Source organism: Enhydra lutris, unplaced genomic scaffold (genome assembly GCF_002288905.1).
Source record: "Enhydra lutris kenyoni isolate GAN:26980312 unplaced genomic scaffold, ASM228890v2 scaffoldscaffold3, whole genome shotgun sequence".
NCBI classification, from domain to species: domain Eukaryota; kingdom Metazoa; phylum Chordata; class Mammalia; order Carnivora; family Mustelidae; genus Enhydra; species Enhydra lutris.
In genome coordinates this window covers 34487995-34504182 of record NW_019154087.1, presented here as the reverse complement: position 1 = coordinate 34504182, position 16188 = coordinate 34487995, and the positions used below count along the sequence as shown (strand labels likewise).

The following is a 16188-nucleotide window of genomic DNA, read 5'->3' as shown; positions in this document are numbered from 1 at the left end:
GTGGAGGCAGGCTCCCTGCGGAGCAGAGAGCCCGATGCGGGGCTCGATCCCAGGACCCTGGGATCATGACCTGAGCTGAAGGCAGCGGCCTAACCCACTGAGCCACCCAGGCGCCCCTGCATTTCTGAAGATCTTAATAAGCATTGAATTTGTGAACTTCAACCATAAGATAGAAAGCTACATACCATGAGAAGAAATATTTATTAATCTCTTGGCTCCTTCTGGGTGAGTTGGCTATATTAGAGGGAGGAAAATGTGGACACTGGCATTAAACTTGGCATTAGCAGTCCAAATTATTTAATATTTCTGGACTTTATTTTTGAAATTAAGCAATGTATTGTATATAAGGCCTTTAATTCAGTGTCGAGTTCCTGGTAAGGCCCCAGTAAATGGTAATGTAGCATGATGCTGATGCTCATACTGTCATTTTTTATATAATGGGAAATACTTGAACATTTTAAATTTGCCCAATGTTCTCTATTCTCCCCCCACCTCCAAACCTCCACTCTGCCCCTACAAGTGTCCCATGCAGGTCAGGCAAGCTCAGTAGAAGTCCTTTCCTTCTTTCCTTCCACTTTTCCTCCCACCCTCCCTCTTCTGTCTGTCTCTGGCTTGATTTAGAATTGGTTGATGACAGTTACTTCTCAAACCCCATCAACTGCTATGACCATCTAAGAAGGATCTTAAAACAAAAGGCCCTCATCCTTATGTATGGAAGTAATTATCAAGTGGCATCTCTTTTTTCTGGATTTACCAGACCCCCCCCCCCCACCCGCCCTGTTTCAAGCCAAGCCCATGCCGAAGGGGTCTCAGGTACTCAGATGGGCTAGAGCAGGTCCCTTGCTTCTGTGTTCTTCCCGTCTTTCTCTCACTGTTCAGAATCTGTCCAGCTTTGGGTTCTTTCTCCCTTTTGGAAGGAAGAAAAAGTACTGTATTAACAGTCCCCAAAGGTAAGATAGAAAAGAGTGAGAGAGAAATCAGAAGTGAGACTATGTGTATGTGGTGAGCACAGTCTTTTAATAGCTAAAAGGTATTAAAAGTTTTTTGTACTTTATTTAGAGAAAATTTAATCCTTACAGATATTCTCGAATTGTTTAGAAAAAAGCACGAATACATTGCCCTAAGTGATTGAAATGTTTAAGGTTTGAGTTTGCAGTAGAGTAGACCGACTGGAAGTACAATAAAATATGGGGAAATTGTTTAAGGAGACATCGCTCTACACACTTGAGCGCTTGCTTTTTCCCTCTGGAGTTGCTTTGTTATTGCAGATTGACAACTTTGCAATTAAAGTGATTAATGATGTACCCTAGTGTTTATGGGTCTTGAGGTCAGTGAGCCCAAAGATGGCCATGCTGTGGGAAACTTAGATAGAGCTCATCTCACAGAAGAGGAACTTAAAAATCCTCCTGTTTTCTGTATGATTGTTTATGAGTTAAGCATATTAGATATGGTTGAAGGAGTCACCAAGACATAATGAGTAATGTGAATAATCTTTATCAGTCTAGTTCTGTTGCTTAGTTCCTCATTCTTAAACACCAGTGTGAACATTTATTGGCTACTTTTTTTTTAACTAAAGAGCACATTATTTTATAAAGCAGTATTAGAAAAATGCATTAATTCAGTTTATAACTTAAATATAACACCATTCATAGGGTGTCCATAAGATGCAGTTTTATTTGATTCCTTTGAACCTAATCCCTGATAGCGCTATTGCTTATTTATGGCATTATTTTTCCTATACATTATTCTAACCAGGGCATCACAATTCTAGTTTCTAATAAAATCCATTATAACATAGAAATAGTTCAGCTGTGTAGCCAGAAGTTCTCAAACTGGTTGCAGTGCACCAGGGATTGTTATTTTGGATGCTGCTCTCCCAAAAATCAATCAACTTTCAAAGTAAATTGTTCTAGCCACACTGATGGCTTTGTTCTTTGAATTCCGTGAGCTGAGGAGAGTACTGGGCCAGGGCACTAGTCTCTCACCATCATGGCTTAGTCCTGTACAGTGGCTTCACACTATGAGAAGAGAGAACAATAAGCAAATTGTTGAGTCCATGGCACTAAGCCATTTCCAGGATCTCTGCTGGTTTGAAACACACACTACACAAAAGTGACTTGTGATGATCACTGTGGTTGAAATGGAGATATATTACCCTGTTGTGTATTTCCCAGGATTTGGAGAGAAAAATGTGGGAATAATTTTTAATAATTATACCTCAGTTTTTAAAACTGCTTATCTATTTAAATGTCTTTTAAAAATGATTCACTTTGAAGTAATCTCTGATATTTCTAAATTAAAGGAGCAGATGATCAGTATAATGTATTTTTTTTTTTAAAGAAAGACAACTGTAAAAATCTCAATTTTTTGAGAAATAGTTTTTCTTATTCACATATTAGGGTTTTCTCCTCGGAATATAGGAAATACATTTTTCAGTTTGGTGAGGAAAATAGGATTTTCCTCCCTTAAACAGTGATTAAATTATTCTGATAACCTTTGGGTAGCTTATTTAAACACAGTTGAAGAATAACTAGTTTGATAAAGAATATATTCGGTATGACAAAAGGTTTTGAGGATTATATGGATTATAATATTTCTTTTCCTTTATTTTAGCCACTTGCAGGAGGCTTAAGTAAACATTTCAGATTTACAAAGATTTACTTTCTTTACTGTTTCTTTAAAATAGCATTTCCCAGAGGGTTTTTTCCTTCTCTAACTCCAGTCTTGAGAAAGGTATCCTAAATAAATAAGCATTCTAAATACATTAGTATGCCATACTTCAAAGGGATATGGACAACAGTCTGCAATATTTTTTTCTTTAGGCATTAAAGGCTCTGAGAATTTCTGTGCCTAGCATATTTATGTAAATTAAGTATTACAGCTATCTTTGGTAACAGAATCTCTTTTTTTGTTTTGTGTTTTGAAAGTCGCTTTCCGTGAAACATACTTTGAGAAATAGTTTTACTTGCCGTAAAAAGAGCACATGTATGTTTTATAAAAAAGAAAACACAAAAGAGAAAAAACAAATATTCATAGAGAGCCTTTACTAAAATGTTAGTCTGTTTCCATCTACTTTTTCCATGCACTGACCATACTGGATATGCTATTTTATATCTTCCTTTTTTCACTTAATATCATAAAGTAGGCATGTTCTCATGCAATTTAGGATTCTTTCAAAGAATGGTTTTAATCATTGCATTTTCCTATTGTGGTTTTATTGTAATTAACCATTTCCTCATTGTTGTTTATTTAAACTGTCGTTTCCAGTTTTTCACTATATAAGTTACATTGTAGGGAATGAATATCTTTATACATAAAGCCCTTTCCTTATTCCAGGTTGTTTCCTTATGATAGATTCCCAGCAGCTGATTATTATGTCAAAGGGTATGAGCTTTCTTCAAGGCTTACTTATTTATTTATTTACTTAATTTATTTATTTGACAGAGAGAGCACAAGTAGGCAGAGAGGCAGGCAGAGAAAGGGGGAAGCAGGCCCCCTGCTGAGCAGAGAGCCTGATGCAGGGGCTCCATCCCAGGACCCTGAGACCATGACCTGAGCCAAAGGCAGAGCTTAACCCATTTGAGCCACCCAGCTGCCCCTCTTCAAGGCTTTGTATAAATAAATGCCAAATTATTTTTCAAGAGAGCTATATTAATATATAGTTTTTCCAGCAACATGCAGTCTCACAAACATTATGTATTAACATTTAAAAAAACTCTACACACTTGAGAGCAAAAGGTGGTATATCTTGTTATTTTATAATAATTAATGAAGTTTGACTTTTTAAAAACCTAGTACCAATGCTGTTCATTAATTTTGCAAATTTCATTTGTCATGTATTTTAATTTCTCAAAGCACAGTAGTTTGTGTCATAAGAGCATGTAATTTTACTTAAATATACATGTAAGTTAAAATACACTTAAATATAAGATAAATACACTTAAATACTGATCTTATAAAATGTAATTAATGCATGTTATAGGTACATATACTGTGTGTTAAAAAAAATTTGGAAAATTTTTCCAAATATTTTTAATGTGGACAGTTTGACTTCTCTACTAGAAAAAGCAAAACCACACTCTAAAATGGGGGCCATTTTAGGTGAGCCTGGGTGGCGAAGTTGGTTGAAGGTCTGCCTTCAGCTTGGGTCATGATCCTGGGGTCCTAGACTTGAGCCCCGCATAGGGCTCCTTGCTCAGTGGGGAGCTCGCTTCTCCCTTTTCCACTCCCTCTGCTTGTACTCTCTCTCTCTCTGTCAAATAAACAAATAAAAATTTTTTAAAAAGTCAAATTAAAAAAAATTTAAATTAAAAAATAAAATGAGGGCCATTTTAAATAGAAGAGTTAAAAAAATTATGTGGCTTTGGGGCACCTCGGTGGCTCAGTGGGTTAAAGCCTCTGCCTTCAACTCAGGTCATGATCCCAGGATCCTGGGATCGAGCCCCACAATAGGCTCTCTGCTTGGCAGGGAGCCTGCTTCCCCCTCTCCCTCTGCCTGCCTCTCTGCTTACTTGTGATCTCTGTCAAATGAATAAATAAAATCTTTTAAAAAAATTATATGGCTTAAATTATGAACGCCTATAAATTTTCAGAGGTCAGATGAATACTTGCATGTCGTAACAAAGTAACTTTAAGGAAATCTAAGTTTCAATGATTTTATGACTCATTTGGTGGTTATTTAAATATTTAAACCCAAGGAACTAATTTTTATTGCACTGAGTGCCAACTACTTTGACATTTCTTTGTAAGTAAGACTGTTTTTCCCCTACAAAATGATGTTTTGTTTTTAATGTTTAATGGACTTAATTCTGGGATTTTGAGGGTGGGTTATCCATTTTTTTAAAAGATTATTTATTTATTTATTTATTTGACAGACAGAGATCATAAGTAGGCAGAGAGGAAGGCAGAGAGAGAGGAAGGGAAGCAGGTTCCCTGCTGAGCAGAGAGTGGATGCTGTCCTCAATCCGAGGACCCTGGGATCATGACCTGAGCCGAAGGCAGAGGCTTTAACCCACTGAGTCACCCAGGCGCCCCATTTTTTTTTTTTTTTTCTGACTGCTTCTCTTAGTTCAGGTAGTTGCACTTTTGAGACTGTATCAGAAGGTAAGCAGGGCAAATAGATTCAAATTTCAGATTTTAAGTTCTTCTGTTAATTCAAGATTTCAAGCAGTACAGTATTTTTGTTGAGATTTCAATGCATAAAGTATTTTAGGACTATTATTATTCTGTGCTTTCTCAACAAAGTAAGAGGTTGGATTCCAAAATTAAGTAAAGTAACCATTCTGAGCTTCTTGTTGTTATTGTTGCTAACATTGGTTAAGAACTAACACCTAGGAAAAGCTAAGGGGTTTGTTTTCATGGACATAGGGATATATGCATTTTATTCTGTTTGGAAACTTGGTGACTGTTAAATATCAAGTTCTTTTTATAAATTATTTTTATGTTGCTAGAAGAGTTCCATGTACCTTTAAGTGTGTCCAGATGAAAAAGAAAACCACCCTATTATGGCAAACTTCCAATAATGTCTTGGGAGATTTTAGTAAGTAGATCCTTTGTGATTACATCTCATTGTGAAATTTCAATGAAAGGAAGATTCCACTGTTCTGTACTTGAACTTGTTTCCTTTGCTTATTATAATAACCCTATAAGCTAAAAGAGAAATTGTCTATTTGAGAGTACACATGGAAAGTTATGCAACTTCAGAGTATAATTCTATATTGTGGTAACCGAATGTTAGCATCCATTGTAGCCTCTCATTAGGTCAGCCAATTATTCAGTTGGTGCTTGCCCTAACTAACCAATTTAATTGTTACTGGAAAATTCAGTTGCTATTAAAAATGATCAGAGTTCATTATTATAGAGATCAAATATCCTATGGTAGTTTCTTTTGTTGGCGATCTGTTCTCTCTGTAAGTAAAATAATCTCATGGTTTGTAGCTTAAAATTGTTATCACTTATTTACCTACTATAGTCACATTTCTTGAATCTTGCACTTGATATCGCAACCTGTATTATAAGAGGAGTCACATTGCTTCTTGCATTATTAAACATAATATGTACCTTAATACTGGGTAAATTATTAGAAGCTTTCCCAATCATTTAGTTACTATCTTTGACTGCAGGTAGTATATTGTAATATGTAAGAATTGTCAGCCAGCTGTATATCCTATGTAATTTACTTACTCTAAACTTTGAAATACCTCATCTGAAAAATGGGGATAAGGGTAGTTGCTACTTCGGTTATTTGTCATGATTATATGCAATAGTTGCTCCAAATCAATTATTGTTACTGTTAGTCCATGCTAACTAAAGAGAGAGTAATAATACAAAAAAGCATATATCGGGGGCACCTGGGTGGCTCAGTGGGTTAAGCCACTGCCTTCGGCTCAGGTCATGATCCCAGGGTCCTGGGATCGAGTCCCGCATCGGGCTCTCTGCTCGGCAGGGAGCCTGCTTCCCTCTCTCTCTCTCTCTGCCTGCCTCTGTCTACTGTGATCTCTCTCTGTCAAATAAATAAATAAAATCTTAAAAAAAAAAAATAAATAAAAAATAAAAAATAAAAAAAACTATACAAGCTTTTAAAAAAAAAAGCATATATCGAAAATACCTAATTTGAATTGGAAATACGTTCTATGCATGGAGTTTTGCCCTTCTTTCCTTGGTCTCTCCTTTCCACTCTTATTACTGATGACATATTACATGCCAGGCACAGTATTGGTATAGAGACACAAATGGGATATGGTCATTTCCTTCACTGAAATTATAGCCTAATAGAAGAACTTAAAGTTTAGTTTTAGCATAACATATATATTACCTTGTACAAGCACTTAAGAATATAAACACAAAATAAATACTCATTCGATGACTCTGTTCAACCAGAACTTACTATCTTCACAGAGACCCAATATCCTGTGGTCATATTCCTGGACGTTAGAAGAAAAGGCAGAGATACTAGTGGAGATAGAGGTTCAGATTAGATTTCAGGAACCACTAAAGGATGAGAAAGTCATGTTTATTATACTTTTCAGTTTTGGGTGGAGAATAATCGTAACTGAAAGCTTAAACACGGGTGCATGAGGAAGCACAATTGGTGTTTGTCTTTCTTAATTTGAGTGTGTAGAAAACTAATGAATACCCAGTGTGTAAGGGTATCGGTACTTGCAGCATTTTAGTTACAGGAGTTAATTAGTGGAGACGAATAGTCAAGACTATGAATTATGAAACTATAATTATTTAACGTATTAAGGTATATACTAATAAAATTATATTAATAAGTTATTTGCAAAAACTTATGGTTTTTTCCCCTTTTTTCTTTCTTTCTTTTTTTTTTTTTTTCCCCCTTCAGGGCATCTGCTACACCCAAGCCTGAGCCAGTTGCGGTGCAGAAGGTGTGTTTCTCATCTGGTATCACTAGGTACCACTTGATTGTCCCTCCTGAATCACTGTCATTTCCATTCTTTGTCTTAGGCCATACTGACAATTTATAGTTTCAATACAGTTTTCCTTATGGTTCTTTCCCTTTAAGGATTGTGGGGGGTGAGGGATGGAAATCAACACATTCCTAATTGACATCTGTAATTATACCCGTATTATTAAAACATGCTTTCTTTCGCCATATATTATCTAACTTATATCCATATTTCTTACATTCACATTCACTTTTAATTTGTCTATGTTTATTCACATGTTTTAAAGAGAGTAAAAAAGTGGTTCCAGAAAATGAATATCACAAGTCTTTGATAACATTTTATTAGTAATATTAATAGGTTTTTAATTACATTTTCAGAGTATTCTAGATTAGGTTATTGGCAAGTACCTTTTTTCTCTCATATATATCTTCAAATTGTCCCAAACCATTTTTCATACACAGCTGGCTTATACTTTGGGGGGTTTTCTCCTTAATTTTATTTGTGCCTTTCCACTGAATTACTTATATTGATTTGCTGAGACATAAGTTACTTCCCTCCCCCCGGTTAGCTTTATTATTTCTACAAGATTAATTTAGATTACTTATTTTTTTCTTAAAATGAAACATAATAGGGCCACCTTTGTAGGTTTTTAAAAGAATTTGATTGTTTTTCTTTTGGGATGGTAGGGTGAGTAGGAATTTATTCTTGAATGTCACAGAAACTTAACCTTTTGTTTTGTTTTGTTTTAAACTTCACACTTTCTTTGGGATAAGGATTTGCAAACACAAACTATGTTAATTTTAGGAGGAATCGATCTTTCTTAGTAATTAATTTTTCTTTGATAAACAGCAATAAAGAAACATCTAAGATCATTTTTTTAAATGTAACTATTAACTATTTTGGAAGAGGGAAAGAATTTTTATTCCACCTCCAAAGAATATCTCAAAACATTCCAGAGAGAAAAACAGGTGGATTTTTGAGATTTTTCTTTTAAGCAATATCTTTATTCAAAATAATCATCAGAATGTGCACATTTTTGAGTTAGATGAGAAAATGATCTTTTCCTTCTGTTTAAAAAATATTTTTTTATTAGAAGACTTAGAAATATGCTGCTTTTTTCTGCGTGAATCAAATAATTGTACTCTGGGGAGTAATTAAACATGTTTGAAAGACGAAATTATAATCCAGACTCTGGATATTCTAAAATAAATGTTTTCATTAGCAATATTTTGTTTATTGTGAGGTATTTAAAATTTTTTTCCTTTTGGGAAATTAAAGTGTCTGTTGACACTTATGATGACATTTAGGCTTTTTGGTAGTTTTCCTACTCTAGTTCCTAGATGTTTTGAAACTTCTTTCATTTTTATTAAAAAAAAAAACTCATCGTGTGCATCTGTGTTGTGCATGTTGGGATCAGTTGGCATGCATGTTATGCTCATTGTTTTTATGTAGAAACAAGTAAAGTCGGGGCTGCTAACATGATTGTGTTTGTCTTTTAAAAAACTAGCTGTGTGTTCTTTTCAGTGAATCTATTTTGCATGTATTTGGTGTGTTTTTGTGTATGTTTATTTTTATTTTACATAGGGAGAACCTAAAGAAGTAGTTAAACCTGTGCCCATTACATCTCCTGCTGTGTCCAAAGTCACTTCCACAACCAACATGGCCTACAATAAGGCACCACGACCCTTTGGTTCTGTGTCTTCACCAAAAGTCACATCCATCCCATCACCATCGTCTGCCTTCACCCCAGCCCATGCGACCACTTCATCACATGCTTCCCCTCCACCCGTGGCTGCTGTCACTCCTCCCTCATTTGTTGCATCTGGACTGCATGCTAATGCCAATCTTAGTGCTGACCAGCATTCATCTGCACTGAGCGCTGGTAAACCTGCAGTTAATGTCCCACGGCAGCCCACAGTCACCACCGTGTGTTCCGAGACTGCTCAGGAGCTAGCAGAGGGGCAGAGAAGAGGATCCCAGGGTGACATTAAACAGCAAAATGGGTAGGTGGCCAAGGGTGCTTTCTGCTCTTATCAAAACTCTTCTTTCAGGCAATTTCCCGGAGATAATTTACCCCCACTCCCCCACCCCCCATCAGCAGTTCTTTGTAGGAAAGAAAATGAAATTTTATTTGCTTCATTAACATGTAGCTTTATATTATATACATGTAGCACTTTCTGCAAGGCAGTTATAGGTTAATCAAAACCTAAGTACTGCATTTTGACATGTTATGAACCGTGTAACATACTACTCTAACTCTTTCTCCAAGTCCTGGTATAACATGGAGCAGCTGGCACTTATAATGCAAGACAGATTTTGAATCTTTCTTTCTCATTTTTTCCATCCTTTTATTAGTCACTGAAAGTTTAAACAGAGTGGTTACAGTTGTGTCAGCTTATGTATCTTATCCTAAGGAGAGAGGAAGTGAGGAGCTTGTAAGAAGCTTTTTTTCTAGGAAGTAGTCTTAAGACAGAAAACAAATTTAGTTTTGACTCATGTCTATGTATGATGCATTAGCTTAGGTCAGATAGCCAGCAACATTCTTTTCAGATAAGCTTAAGCTAGAATTTAGTCTGTAAAAGCAAACAGTAATGACAGAACAATAGCATCGAAGGATACTTCACAAACATCAGAAACAAATTAGAGGATGTTTTCATTGTAAAGGTTTTTCTAAAATGTGAATAGGTTTATGGAAGTGGACACTAGATGTTTAATGTCAGTGGAAGTTTTGAAAATCTATTCCTTATTATTTTTTTCCTTTTTGAGGCATTTAAAAACATTGATTGACATGGCATTTTCAGCAGCTTCCTTTATAGATGGTCATCTTACTCTTTTTGGAATTCTGTGACTATACTTGAAGCCAAAGTCATTTTTGTAAAATCATTTTGATCACATTGATTTTGACAAAAATGTGCTTTAAAAGAAAAACAAAGGAAAATCATCTGCATGCATGATTTTTTTTTAAACCAATGCCAGTTCCCAGGAAAATATAATTAAAATAATTGCGTGCATAGGTCCTTTCTGAGATAATCCCTTCCGAATGTTAATTCATGTAATGAAGGGGCTGTGCTTTCTGTAGCACCGCTGCCATGGCAACGTGGGGCTTTGAAAAGAAGGTGGCAGGGCTCCAGGCTGCTGCTGAGAGAAAGAGCAGGAGGTCTGGAAGAACAGCTACTGCTTCGAACATACAGTTTTTGTGGTTGTGGGTGGCTTTTTAAAGTTTTGACGCATATATTGGGGAAAATTAGTGTCCTTCAAAGAACGTTATTTCTTCTTTTATTTGAGAAAGAGAAATAATATGTAGTGTTGAGGTGTGTTTGGTTTTGTTTTTTTGTATGTCCATTTCAAGACAATAGAATTTAGAGTGATCAAAGTGGATATTCTTAGAAGAAAGATGCTGCCTGTCAAATTACTGGCCCCATAGAAAACTAAAAGCAGAAATTTACTGTGTTAATTAAATTACCATTTCAGTGTAAAAAAGTCCACTGGAAGAAGTGTCTGAACAAAAATATTTCTCCTTACATTTCTTGAAATTTTATAAAATGGTCTTCTTTTTCTTTCTTTTTTTTTTTTAAGGAAAAAATCCAACTTTACTGATTCATATAAGATAGTCTTCTTAGTGGAAACTTGTACAGGTAAAACTAAATTGAGGTATGGAAAAGTACTATATTTACAACGTGAAAATATTAATAAGAAGCTTAAGTATTTGCTTTATAAAAACAACTTTGACCCTTAAACATAAAATGATTTAAAGCTTATTATTTTCAAACTGAAACCGTAGGCAGTGGTATAGTAATAAGGCCTCGATGATGGCTTTTTAATCAGTGGACATCTGATTACTGAGCATGTGCCTTTGTCTAGCACTGTGCAAGAATTCGAGGAAAGGGGGGTTATTACATATTTTGCATCATGAACAAGCAAGGTATTGCTTCACACTGGCAAACTGGGTATATTTAAAAATAGGTTGATTTCAGGTGTTGTCCAGGTGATGGACAATGAAAACTTGATTAGTCTGAAAACAAAGTGTGGTGTCTGTGAAATTCTAAGACAGATTTGCAGTTGACATTCCTCTTACTGCATTCAGATTAGAGAAATCAAAGATAAATCATGCTTTTTACTAGTCAGTGATCTGTCATTTTGAAGGATAGGTGTTTTGTGGTATTGATGAATATATTTCCCTCATCAGGTAGCAAACTTTGTCTGAAATAATTGTCAGAGTACTAATTATGTGATTAGTACATTTTTCATATTTTTGTAATGTTACAAAAGATACACAACATTGAGAGTTGTGACTTTTTATTAAATTACTTTTTATTTTAAAAATAATACATGCCAGTAACCAAAAATTTAAGAGTTCAGAAGGGCATAAAGCTAAGTTCTTAAGTTGTCTTTTTCCTCAAAGCAGAAAGATTATTAGTATTTAAGTGATTTAAAGTCATTGGCCAGTTTGCCAAATTGATAGGTGTCTCACCCAAATTAATGTGGGATTAATTAACATAAGACACAAATAAGTGTTTATTTGTTATGCATTACTACTGAGAAATTGTTACTCATCATAAAGTATAAAATCTATAATTATATTGATAGTTTTAGAAGGTTTCTTAATAATGCTATGTAAGTGCTCTTGTTCCTTCTTATAAATAATACTGAACAAGGCACTTTGTGAAATTTTTAATCTTTCTTCTACATATACAAATTATTGGTCTTGACTTGCTATTTTCCTTACTCCTCTCCCTCTTTACTCTACTTAGACCAAAATGGGACTTTGTATTCCAAACTGAAAGGGAAGCTATTTTGCATCAAGTAGTTTAAGTAATTTACCTTTTCCCATTCCATATGCCCTTGCATTATAATGTGCCACTGCTTTCAAGAGGTAAGTGCGTCATGTATCCTTTATTAATTTCAATTTTGTTGGACTGCAATTTCTTCTAACAGTTCCAATATGTTATTTTGAAGAAACTGGTGGCCTTGGAAGATACAAAGTATGATATCATAGTAATATTTTAAAATGCTTTTCTTTTTACAGAAAACACAAGTGACAAAGTTAGTATCCACATTACTGGAGAGGAAATATGGTGATTTATATATGAGTAAAGAGCATGAATGTGTCTGATTTTTGCAAAAGTAACATTTTGCAAAACCGCTGTCATTAAAAAAAAACACATTTAGTGTTTTCAATAAGTTTGGTTTGCATTGCTATGTTGTAGTGAATTGCTTTTAGGTAATAAATAATATAGTATTTAACTTTTGCCATAAAATATATGTGGGGTTTGCTGTGTAGTGGTTTATAAGACATAATGCTTGGGGGAATGTAATTTGTGTCAGTCAAGACTGTTAAAAGACAAAGAGAAAGATACAAGAGAAAGCGTAAACATACGAACTGCTAGCAAATAACATGTACAAAACTGAATTGTTTTCCAAATTCACATAAAAAACCAGCGTTCCCAGGTAAAGTTCCTTAAGAACCTTTTTGATTTTTTTCAGCAATGTTGTTGGAAGTTTTAGACCTCTACATGTACAGTTGTGTGACTCTAGATACAAAGTTTATGCATACCTTTTGACATTAGCTAAGAGAGATAGTTACTGGCTTATTAAATGACATAGGTAGTTGGCATAGACATTGGGTATCACTGTGGAATACCCTTAAAACCTCGCTTTTGTGTCTTTTGGTCTTGATGGTACACTGGCTGGTGATTAATAGCCTTAAAAATAGATAAAGATCACATTAGATAATAAATTAATTTTGTATTATGATTAGTCTGAGCATGTGCTGAAATGTATCATCACAATGTAGATTAGAATTGAAAATATATAATATTTAACTATTTTAGGCATACCAGAGAATTAATGATCAAGTTATTAGAACAACTTTATTCCAGTGTGGCTGTGGTCTCACTAATTGAATAGTTCCATGTTCCATACCCATAGGAATATAGTACACCATTGTACTAGTGAAAGATCTCCAAGCCCTAATTTATTATTTAAATTCTTATACACAAAGATTTTGACTAGTTTCTAGAGTCCATAATAAACAATTTCACTTATAAAGGGGAAAAATTGTGCCTTGGAAAAATAAATATAAGCATGTAGGATAAATATATGTATTTTTAAATTCAGGATTCAGATTCATTAATTTATTAGGTATTACTGTCCATTGTGCTAGGTATTTATGAGTGGATTATGTGATTTAATTCTTATTCAGACTTTGAACACTGAGAGGTTACTTAATTTTCTCAAGTCATGTATCTTGTAAGTGATTAGATTCAAGCTTAGGTTTTTTTGAAGCCAGTTTGACATGCCTTCCTCTGCATTACCTGACTGTGATCCTGGCTTATTTCTGTTACTTTGAACTAGTATTTGTTTTTAAATGGGTTGAATAATGTGCATAAACCACAGTTGGGTTTGATAGTACTTTTTTTGTTTTTAATATCAGTTAGGGGATCTACCCTAACAACAAATCTGTGTTTGTGTGGTTTTCAGAGTGTCTTTACATAAATTAAACTTATGCCCTTACAAGAATGCTGAAAGAAAAAGAAATTATAACCATTTCACTGTTCAGTAAGGAAGAGCTTCTGTAGATTTCACCTTGTCCAGGGCAGAGGACACGTGGCAGCATAGTCAGGGTGTGGAGACAGGTCTTCTCATTGTCACGTTAGCACAAATGCCATTGCAGTGTATGATGCTCCATTCCACCTGGGCACATTTTCTGAAATGCTTGGAAATATTTGTTCTATATATACAAGTTGGCATCTTGTCTCCATTTGTTGCCACTTACTACACAATAGAACGGTTCCCTCCCAACTTCATGTTGATATAAAACTTTGCCCCCTAAACTTAAAAATGTTTAAGTATGTATCTAAAATTCTGTTCAGGGGAGGTTATTTTGAAAAACTATTTCCCTGCTATTTAAAATCGTAAGGCAGAGGAGAGTATGCTTTGCGTCGTGGCTACAGCAGAGTCCATATCAATAAATGCTGAGATCAGCATACTCCTGCATCCCATCCCCCTTTAGTGAAACTCAGCCCTCTGTAGAGTTTATGAAACTGACTTTGATATATATCCAGGAAATACAGCTACACTGAGCATTGTTAATATTAAAACTGTCACTAGGTTCATAATGAATTGCTAGTTACTCTGACTAAACTTCATTTCAGGATTGATTCAGCAGTGTGTTGACAAACTATGTAGAGTTTATACTTGTCTTCTCTGTCCATAATGGTGTATAAATATATTTGTCTTTAATGATTTACAATTAATAGGCTGTGTGTGAATGAATTATGTTTTGAGATCTTCCTTCTTCAAATGTTATTAGTGTAGTTCCTTTACTATATCATATCAGGCATGCCTTTTTGAGTAATAATAAAAAATAATAGAAAATGAAAGCATGAGTTCCTCTGAATCAATATCAGACTTACTGGGATTTGCTTGTGAATAAGTGTGGTAATGACAGACAGAGGAGAGTATGAAAATTAAGTGGTAGCCCATTATTTTTGATCCAGTATGCTTCCTATATTTTCCGTCATAATCACATTTTTTAAAAATAAGAGAAAAATCAAATAGCACGTTATTTCTTTATAGTATCTGTTTCAGGATAATTTTTTTGGCTTTTTATGTTTTTATCTTACTCCCAGTTAACATACAGTTTCAGGTGTACAATATAGTGATTTGGTAGGGGATTAAGTTTTTATTTTAATGATTCAGGATAATTTTTGTGAGATTGCATTTGCTATTAATACATACTTCACATGTTATGTGAGTGAAAGACTTTCTCTGATTTTAAGTGTTTCTAAAATGTTCTGTTTCTACATCTTACATCCAGTAATTATTTTATTCTCTCCCTTTTGTTAGGAACATAATAGAAATTTGGATTCATGCTAAAATGAAATAAATAAACCTAGATATCTTTTTAAATAGTGAATCTTTCTCTGTTAACATATAACAGAATTTTGACTAATATTTGTTCATTTTTGTTTGTGTTTACATGTTTATTTTGAAGCATGATGTTTATGTGTAACATCTTCATGTAAATTCATTGTTTTGAATTTCATTATTTCATTTTTTATTTTCTTTTTTCTTTCTCTTTTCTTTTTTCTATCCCCCCCTTTTTTTTGCCTCATATTTGTCCATTTTCCATTATCCTGGGAACATCAATGTCTTCTCTACTCTATTACGTATTTCTTGTGTGTATTATTCTTCCTTCAGTAACCCTGGCACTGTGTAAGTACCTAATCAGTGGTTCCTTTTGTAATTTTCATCATTGTCTCTCTTTAACTTTCCATCTTATTTTCAATTTAATACCACCAGCAAACTTGGTTAATGTCTTCTCCATGCAAGAATTTTCAAATTTGTTAAGGAACCTAGGAAACATGTTTTTCATACTAAAGAACTTCATTTAAATCAGTGGGTGTGTTTTCCACTTTGGCGGTGGAAAAATCAGTAAGCTGCACCTTCAAAGAGATAAGTATTGTAGACTGTGTATACTGGAGTTAGAGACATAGTTTGGGTCTCTCTTGTTTAGTATTTTTTTAAAATATGAATAAAGTTGCTAATTGTGAATATCTGTATTTTGAAATAAATTATTTGCTTTTGATAGTTAAATTTATGTTCTATCTCAAGTATATTTTTAAAAAATAAAATCATTGAGATGACTCTCTTCTTTAATCACAGCCATCAGAGTTTAGAATGTCAGAGCCAGAAAAGCTAAGTAAATGTTTAGAAACTTCATATCACTTAACACAGGGCCTTAAGCTGTGGTGAATATCAGAGAGTCAGAGGTGTA

The 16188-nt window shown here is 34.3% G+C and overlaps 1 protein-coding gene across 9 annotated transcripts in view; it reads left to right on the top strand.

Moving 5' to 3' along the window:
• Positions 1-16188, top strand: part of LOC111156592 (PDZ and LIM domain 5) — a 212474-nt gene that overhangs the window by 108304 nt on the left and 87982 nt on the right. For 6 of the 9 annotated variants that reach the window (XM_022517627.1, XM_022517610.1, XM_022517604.1 and 3 more), the window contains exons 3-4: positions 7346-7388; positions 9321-9412. In XM_022517627.1, coding sequence (XP_022373335.1) covers positions 7346-7388; positions 9321-9412 — 135 coding nt within the window. Of the gene's footprint in view, positions 1-7345; positions 7389-8993; positions 9413-15611; positions 15627-16188 lie in introns of those variants that run through there. The other 3 variants (XM_022517581.1, XM_022517591.1, XM_022517643.1) reach the window with 3 other exon arrangements.